This window comes from Anomaloglossus baeobatrachus, chromosome 1 (genome assembly GCF_048569485.1).
Source record: "Anomaloglossus baeobatrachus isolate aAnoBae1 chromosome 1, aAnoBae1.hap1, whole genome shotgun sequence".
In the NCBI taxonomy this organism is placed as follows: Eukaryota; Metazoa; Chordata; class Amphibia; order Anura; family Aromobatidae; genus Anomaloglossus; species Anomaloglossus baeobatrachus.
Window position 1 is genome coordinate 334,721,908 of NC_134353.1, and position 9,332 is coordinate 334,731,239.

Genomic DNA, 9,332 nt, shown 5'->3' on the forward strand with positions numbered 1-9,332 from the left:
CTCTGAGTGTTCTCAATAAAGTTTTCCATATTAAGTGCCACCAGAGAGTGAAAATTGGTAGTAATTTTGATACCTAAGTAAGTAAAATATTTATCCTCCCATGTGAAATTGGAGAATTTTTTAATGAGAGTGATAGTAAGTTTGTCTATATAAAAGGGGAGAATTTTTGATTTTTCCATCTTTAGCTTGTAAAAGGAAATCTTCGAATAAGCATCTAAAACCTCCTGAATTGCTTTAATAGAATTAATTGGATCTAACAGAGTAAGAACCACATCATCGGTAAAGTGGCCTATTTTGTGGTGGAACGTCTGGGTAGTAATGCCTTTGATATGTTGTTGATTCTTAATTAATTCTGCAAGAGGTTCGAAGGCCAATGCAAACAACATAGGAGATAGGGGGCAACTCTGACGGGTGCCATTGGTAATTTTGAATGAGTGGCATAAGTGGTAATTTGCGTAAATTTTGGCTGAAAGGGAAGTATATAGGGCCATGATAGTTCTTATACTTTGATGGTCAAATCCAAATTTGGTGAGAGTTGCTTCTAGATAGAGCCAGTTAATTCTGTCGAACGCCTTTTCAGCGTCAAGGGACAAAATTAATGCAGGTGTTTTCTCAGTTTTGATGTGGATTATAAGATTTATAAGTCTTATAAGTCTTCTAGTTCCATCTATAGTTTGTCGTCCCTCTATGAAACCAATCTTGGTCTCTGGCTACAATTGTTGGTAAAATAGTTTTTAGTCTATTGGCAATGATTTTAGAGTAGACTTTTATGTCAGTGTTGATAAACGAAATAGGCCTATAGTTAGTAACTTTGTCTGCGTCACCTTTAGGCTTCGGTATAACTGAGATTGAGGCCTCCAACATTTCTGTTGGAAAGTTGCCTATCTTGGCTGCTTTATTGTAGACCTCAACCAGATTGGGTGCCAGAGTCTCCGAAAAGGCTTTAAAATATTCTTTTCAAAACCCATCTGGTCCTGGAAATTTTTTAAGTTTTAAGTTGGATATGGTTTTTATTATCTCTTCAATAGTAAAAGCGGAATTTAATGTGTCCAAATGTTGTTGCTTTAGTTGGGGTAGATTAACTTTCTCCAAAACGTTTGAGATATTGTAGTCAGTAGTAGAGATGAGTGAGCCTCTAAAGGCTCGAGTTCGGTTCGGTTCGTCGAACGGAGGCCGCGTTCGAGTTCAGCTCCACGAACCGTTTGACGAACCTCTCGAGCCCCATTGAAAACAATGGGAGGCAAACACAAACACATAAAAACACATTATACATGTACACATACAGTTAATAAACATTGCCATAACACCTACAGGTCCCTGTGACGTGTCCTGCACTCTGTCTCCCGCCGCTTTTCCTTCCGGTAATCGCTGCATCCTCCCGGTGACCAGGACTGATGATAGGACCTATCGTGACATCAAAATAGCATGTGACCAGTCATGTGTCTATTATCTCATTGGCTACAGACTGGTTACATGGCTATGATGTCATGCTAGGTCCTGTCATTGCATCTCTCCGGTACGCGGTGATCGTTCCAGCATCTCCGTATAACGGCGAAATGCTCTGGCACATGGTCCGCTTCCCCGTTCCGTTATTCACCGGCTGCCACAGCCGGTCAATAACGGAGATCACCGTTGCTATAGCAACCCGCCTGTCAGCGGTGACGTCACCGCTTACAGCCCGCAGCGGCATCGGGAATCACGTGATCGGAGCACCGTTGCTATGCTAACCCGCTTGTCAGCGGTAATGTCATCGCTTACAGCCTGCAGCCTCTGCTCACTGACTGAGTGATTACTGTATGGAGCAGCAGCATCTTCCTCCCATGCAGCGCTGTCTGATGTAGCAGAGCTGCATGGGTTGAAAGAGAAAGAAGACAGAAGACCATGGATCGTGGAGGGATGACAGGGATTAATAAACATGGAGTCTCTAATGTGTTTGTGTATTTATCTCTATTAAAGTATTTTTTCTCTGTGTGGTCTCTTTTTTTAACCCTTTATTGGAGATTCTTAATGGCCGGGTAAAACTTGCCTGACATTAAGAATCTCTGACTTAATACTAGCAAGTAAAACAAAGCTAGTATTAATTCATTATTACCCAGCAAGCCACCCGGCTTCAGGGCTGCTGAAAGAGTTGTACACAGCGCCAGATGATGGGGCTTCTATGAAAGCGCCATTTTCTGGGGCGGCTGCGGACTGCAATTCGCAGCAGAGGGGCCCAGAAAGCTCGGGCTAACCTGTGCTGAAGATTCCAATCCCCAGCTGCCTAGTTGTACCTGGCTGGACACAAAAATGTGGCAAAGCTCATGCCGATTTTTTTTTTAATTATTTCATGAAATTTATGAAATAATTAAAAAAAGGGCTTCCCTATTTTTTTTGTTCCCAGCCTGGTACAAAGAGGCATCTGGGGGTTGGGGGCAGCCGTACCTGCCTGTTGTACCTGGCTAGCATACAAAAATATGGCGAAGCCCACATCATTTTTTTGGTGGGCAAAAAACTCCTGCATACAGTCCTGGATGGAGTATGCTGAGTCTTGTAGTTCTGCAGCTGCTGTCTGCTCTCCTGCATACGCTAGTGAATGGAGCATGCTGAGCCTTGTAGTTCTTCAGCTGTTGTCTGCTCTCCTCCATACAGACAGACAGCAGCTGCAGAACTACAAGGCTCAGCATACTCTATCCAGGACTGAATGCAGGAGTTTTTTGCCCCCCCAAAAAATTACGTGGGCTTCACCATGTTTTTGCCATGCTAGCCAGGTACAGCAGGCAGCTACCAGCTGCCCCGAACCCCCAGCTGCCTATTTGTACCCGGCTGGGAACCAAAAATATATATATTATAAATATATTATTTATTTACTTTACTGCACGATATAGACCCGCTCGCCGGCGGCTGTGATTGGTTGCAGTGAGACAGCTGTCACTCATCGTGGGGGCATGTCTGACTGCAACCAATCATGGGCGCCGGTGGGCTGGTAAGGCACGGAATACCTGATTGAATAATGAAGCAGCAGCCATTTTCTAAAGAGGAAAAGACGCTGAAGATTTCTGACAGCCGTGCAGCGAGACGCCCGTGATCGGTGAGTGGGAAAGAGAGAGGGATTGTGCTGGGGGCGCAGGATGCATGCAGATATCAACATGTGCACATAGCCTTACTGTGAAAAGCCACGTTTTTGTTGATCGAACCGTTCTTGAACCTAACTCAAACTGTCGAGCTTTTAGCAAAAAGCTCGAGTTCGAGCTTGAACACCCCCCAAAATCACTCGAACATGAAATTGGCGAACCTCGAACATCGCTCATCTCTAGTCAATAGGTTGGGGCGTTAATGGGTCATCTTTTAAATTGTATACTTTAGAGTAAAATTCTGCAAATTCCTTAACTATCTCACCCGGGTGAGATGTTAGTGTACTCTCTTTTTTCTTTATCTGGTGTATGCGTTGCTTAATTCTTATTTGTTTTAGTTTTTTGGTCATTAGGGTCGTTGGTTTATCTATTGACGAATAATATTGTGAGTTCATAGAGCGGTTGTATTTTTCATAATCAGAAAAGAGAAGAGCTTTTAGATCCATTCTAAGCGAAAGAAGTTTTTTGTACAATTCAGGAGATGGAATTTGTAGATTTTGTTGCTCAGTTTCTGTTTCTCTGATTGATGCCTGAATGTCTTCTAATTTTCTTTTTTGCTGCTTTTTATGAGCGGCCAAAAGATTCCCTAACAATTTTAAAATTTAGAAAGATTGACATAAAACAAAAAACTATCTCGGACCACTCACCTATCATTTGCACAATTAACTTAGGCCCTTCACACCAAAACAAATTTCTGTGGCAAAGTAATGCTTTTATTATTAACTCCCCTCAATACAAAAACAAGACATGATCAAATGCTATTCTGCAGAAAATGTCATAGCTGACATTTGTCCATTCACTTAATGGAACGCCCATAAGACTGTTATGAGGGGGAACTTGATTTCTCTTTGGGCTGCTCACAGAGTTGTTCTGAAGCCACTCCTTTGTTATTTTAGCTGTGTGTTTAGGGTCATTGTCTTGTTGGAAGGTGAACCTTCGGCCAAGTCTGAGGTCCAGAGCACTCTAGAAGAGGTTTTTTCCAGGTTATCTCTGTACTTGGCTGCATTAATCTTTCCTTCAATTGCAACCAGTTGTCCTGTCCCTGCAGCTAAAAAACACCCCCATAGCATGATGCTGCCACTACCGTGTTTCACTGTTGGGATTGTATTGGGCAGGTGATGAGCAGTGCTTGGTTTTCTCCTCACATACCGCTTAGCATAATCACCAAAAGGTTCTATCTTCGTCTCATCAGATCAGAGAATCTTATTTCTCATAGTCTGGGAGTCCTTCATCTGTTTTTTTGCAAACTGTATGCAGGCTTTCATATGTTTTTCAATGAGGAGAGGCTTTCGTCGGGCCATTCTGCCATAAAGGCCCGACTGGTGGAGGGCTGCAGTGATAATTGACTTTGGGCAACTTTCTCCCATCTCCCTACTGCATCTCTGGAGCTCAGCCACAGTGATCTTGGGGTTCTTTTTTACCTCTCACACCAAGGCTCTTCTCCCATGATTGCTCAGTTTGGCTGGATGACCAGGTCTAGGAAGAAGAGTTCTGGTGTTCCCAGACTTCTTACATTTATGGATTATTGAGGGCCCTGTGCTCTTAGGAACCTTCAGTACCGCAAAAAATCTTTTGTAACTTTGGTCAGATCTGTGTCTTGTCAAAACTCTGTCTCCGAGCTTCTTTGGTAGTTCCCTTGACCTCATGATTCTCATTTGGTTTGATTTGCACTGTGAGCTATGAGGTCATATATAGACAGGTGTGTGCCTTTCCAAATTAAATCCTATCAGTTTAATTAAACACCGCTGGGCTCCAATGAAGGAGTAGAACCATCTCAAGGAGGATCACAAGGAAAAGGACAATTAATAAATTTGCAAAAATGTCTACATTTCTGTTTTTTTTTCTGTCAAGATGGGGTGCAGAGTGTACATTAATGAGAAAAAAATGAACTTTTTTGAATTTACCAAATGGCTGCAATGAAACAAAAAGTGAAAAATTTAAGGAGTCTGAATATTTTCAATACCCAGTGTATGTGCAGAGAATAAAAAGGGGATGCAATACTCATTTACTGCAATGGCCTCTACTATTCTAAAGCCTGCTTTACACGTTACAATTTCGCATACGATATCGTATGCGATCGTAACCGCCCCCATCGTATGTGCGGCACGTTCAATTTGTTGAACGTGTCGCACATACGATTTTTCCCTGTCACACGTACTTACCCCTCCATACGACCTTGATGTGGGCGGCGAACGTCCACTTCCTGGAGTGGGAGGGACGTTCTGCGTCACAGCGACGTCACGCGGCAGGCGGCCAATAGAAGCGGAGGGGTAAACGTAAACATCCTGCCCACCTCCTTCCTTCCACATAGCTGCCCCGGGTACGATGAATAACCTAACGTTCAATATTTAGGAATTGAACGACGTGCATGCGATGAACGTTTTACCGTTCAATCGCAATCGCACGTAACTGTCACACGCTACAATGTACCTTACGATGCCGGATGTGTTTCACCTACGACGTGACCCCGCCGACACATCGTAAGATATATTGTAGCGTGTAAAGCGGCCTTAAGGCTCATGGAGGTTGCATATTTTGGACCAGTAGATTAAAATTAAATTTATCACATAAACTGCATTTTTATTAAACTTTTTATGTACAAAAATAGAAAAAAAGACTCAGACACTTCATGGAGAGTTTAAAAAAAATGTTTATTATAGAAAATTTTAAAAAGTTTATTATATGATTTATGTTTGGCGGTTACCTCCCATCACTCACGAAGAGCGTACAGCAACACTCAGGACAGGAAAAACCCCCAGTGGAGGAAACCTGTAGGGAAACCGTGGCTGCTGTACTGCCCTTCCTCCGGGCATACTAAGGGAGGTTACCTATATAATACATCTGTGTACAGTATAGATAGTGTGTATTTGTGTGTGTGAAGATTGTGTCTATATTTGTTGTAATTGAATGTGTGAGTGTAGTGATGTTTACAGGGATATGTAAGTCATACTTACCAAAGATGTTTATGAACCTGTTGTTTCGGGTTCCTCCTTTGGGTCTGTACAGATGTTCTTGACCTCTTTTCTCTTGGATGGAGCGGTGTTACAGAGCGAGCAGGATAGGGCATTATTCCTCCTGAACCAGCGCACTGCCCAGCTGTGATGGATGTTCCTGTCTCTCCTCCATGCCCAATGGTCAGGGTCTTGTGCCATGATCTAGAATTAAACATCATATAAGTTATTATAATCACCACAGGCTTTAATAAAAGTGTACAATATTTGTGTTTTATATTACTAACCAGATCACAGGTGGCCGGACTAACCCAAGCTCGAAATCCAATTCTGGTGAGCAACACATCGCGTAAGTGCAGGAGCCGATCCTTCTTCATAGTCCACGTCCATCCGAGGGCCCAGCGGAAGATCTCCCGATGATATGGCTCGTCCTCTTCAAACTGGTTCGCTAAGAGGCTGAAAGGAAAAACAATGAAAGCAAATGAATTAAAGAAGAGCGATTTTGGATACAGCGATCATGGATAGAACTATTGTGTAAATATATTTAATATTAGAAGCAACTCACAGAGATGGGAAGAAGAATGTTCTGTACTCCGCAGTACGCAGTCCGCCTCTTCTGAAGTACGCGAAGACCATGGCGAGGAGATACTAGTGGGATGGAAGCAGAGATAGAGGCTTTATATTATACATTTATACAGTACATATATACAGCATGTGCCAAATATATCCCTATCTATCCACTACTACAGCAACATAAGACCCTTTAGCTCAGTATGAGGGAACTTCTCAGGTTTAGATGTGTTTCTATCCCTTACAATAATACCTTGTCAGAAATCTTACGGCAGCTGTCCCTGGCTAGAAAGCACTTGATGTATTCATCTTCTACAGAAAGGATAGAAATACAATTATTTCACTATGAACTATATACTCTACATCTTCTAAAATATAACAATCTCAGATTAAATCCAGTATAAATTAAAAAAAAAAGACAACCTTTATTTTTATATAGTGCTAACATATTCTGCAGTGATTTACACACATCAGGAACACTGTCTCAATTGGGACTCACAATCTAAATTCCCTATCTGTATGCCTTTGGAGTGCGGGAGGAAACTCACACAAACACAGGGAGAACACACAAACTCATTACAGATGTTGTTCTTGGTGGGATTCAAACCCAGGACCCCAGCGCTGCGAGACTGCAGTGTTAACCCCTGAGACGCCAAGCTGCCCTAGACTAAACATTTTTACATTTGTGATGCAATAACATGTTCTCTGTCACTCCAATTGTCACATAATTGTGTATTTATAAAAGGCTGAAAGTGAACACTTTTCCCAACATGTTTGTGTAACATTTTATGCATAAAAATGAAATATAGAAGTTTATGTCATATAATCTAATTATGTTTTCCTTTCTAGAATCCTGGGAAGGTGCAAGGAGTCTCACCAAGGAGTGTCAGGAAAGCTGCCCGCTCTTCTGGCTGCGGGATGTCATCGTCCATCTTCTTCTTCTTCTTGGCCTCTTCCTGGGTGACAGACTGGGAACTGTGATAGAAGAAATAAATATTTTAATATTAAGCCTCATGCACATGGTATATTATGGCTCCATATCAGTTCTGAGCTGTAAAGAGCCGTAGTAGAACTCTATGAGGCCATATTGTACTTCTGCCTCTGTCTTCCTATGATTGAGTGGGGATTGCCCATTGATTCTTTGTATTTTGGGCTCATTCATCCCTACTGTCCTGGCCACGGCTGCTGCTTCTGTAGATACATAGTGATCTGTTTGTTCTAACATATGTGCCAAAAAAGTGACCAATAATCCATCCCTTTATTCTAATAAGTGCTTTCCTCGTGGGAGATCTGATATATTTTTGTGCTGTACATTGTACATACTATGTGTAGTGCTGATTGTAATGTCCAGTATGGATTACTGGTGTAAGTTTATGGAGTATAGTGATGGCAGTGGTGTTATCTCATTTACTTACCACTCTTCATAAAGGGCGACCAGTTCTCTCTTCCGCTTCCTTGCGGCCATTCTTCCTCTTCTTCCTGGAAACTAATATACAGAAGAGGTAAAACCTGAATATATGGACATCACTCTTTCTAAAAGAGTCCGTCAGAGAGAAATACTGCCAACCTAATGTGTCCCCCTAGACATAACTAGAACAGCCTATATTTCCCATATTACACGTGTGGCAGGACTGCAGTTCAGCGTTATTGACTAGATTGGGCCATGTATTCCATCAGCAGACATGGCCTATTGATGGTAATGGCGCTGTTTCCAGTAAACAAGAATATAGCTTATTTCTAAAATATGAGAAAAAAAAGCCTTTAACTGGTCATATAAATCTGATTCTACGTATGTGCTATGATAAAAAAAAAACTTATGCTTGACGATCCGCCATACAAATCTCTGTATATATCATGACCCTCCCTGTATAGTAACTGATGATCCACCATATAAACATCTGTATATATCCTGACCCTCCCTGTATAGTAACTGATGATCCGCCATACAAACCTCTGTATATATCATGAACCTCTCTGTATAGTAACTGATGATCCACCATATAAACATCTGTATACATCCTGACCCTCCCTGTATAGTAACTGATGATCCGCCATACAAACCTCTGTATATATCATGAACCTCTCTGTATAGTAACTGATCATCCACCATATAAACCTCTGTATATATCCTGACCCTCCCTGTATAGAAACTGATGATCCAAAATATAAACCTCTGTATATATCCTGACCCTCCCTGTATAGTAACTGATGATCCACCATATAAACCTCTGTATATATCCTGACCTTCCCTGTATAGTAACTGATGATCCACCATATAAACCTCTGTATATATCCTGACCTTCCCTGTATAGTAACTGATGATCCACCATATAAACCTCTGTATATATCCTGACCTTCCCTGTATAGTAACTGATGATCCACCATATAAACATCTGTATATATCCTGACCCTCCCTGTATAGTAACTGATGATCCACCATATAAACCTCTGTATATATTCTGACCCTCCCTGTATAGTAACTGATGATCCACCATATAAACATCTGTATATATCCTGACCCTCCATGTATAGTAACTGATGATCCACCATATAAACCTCTGTATATATCCAGACCCTCCCTGTATAGTAACTGATGATCCACCATATAAACCTCTGTATATATCCTGACCCTCCCTGTATAGTAACTGATGATCCACCATATAAACCTCTGTATATATCCTGACCCTCCCTGTATAGTAAC

The 9,332-nt window shown here is 41.7% G+C and overlaps 1 protein-coding gene across 1 annotated transcript; it reads right to left on the minus strand.

The window, feature by feature from the left end:
- Positions 1–5,742: 5,742 nt before the first annotated feature.
- LOC142299596 (speedy protein 1-B-like) lies at positions 5,743–8,096 on the minus strand. Its single transcript, XM_075341842.1, has 6 exons — positions 8,047–8,096; positions 7,509–7,606; positions 6,885–6,943; positions 6,627–6,709; positions 6,349–6,517; positions 5,743–6,265 (listed from the first exon to the last, which is right to left on the minus strand). The coding sequence occupies exons 1-6, from the start codon at positions 8,094–8,096 to the stop codon at positions 6,074–6,076; spliced, it is 651 nt and encodes a 216-aa protein (XP_075197957.1). The 3' UTR covers positions 5,743–6,073.
- Positions 8,097–9,332: the final 1,236 nt, after the last annotated feature.

Coding starts and splice junctions, on each gene's coding strand:
- LOC142299596 (XM_075341842.1), bottom strand. CDS start 8,096: ATGGCCGCAAGGAAGCGGAAGAGAGAACTGGTCGCCCTTTATGAAGAG. Junction 7,607..8,046: donor GTCGCCCTTTATGAAGAGTG/GTAAGTAAATGA, acceptor CTTCTATCACAG/TTCCCAGTCTGTCACCCAGG. Junction 6,266..6,348: donor GTCCGGCCACCTGTGATCTG/GTTAGTAATATA, acceptor GTTTAATTCTAG/ATCATGGCACAAGACCCTGA.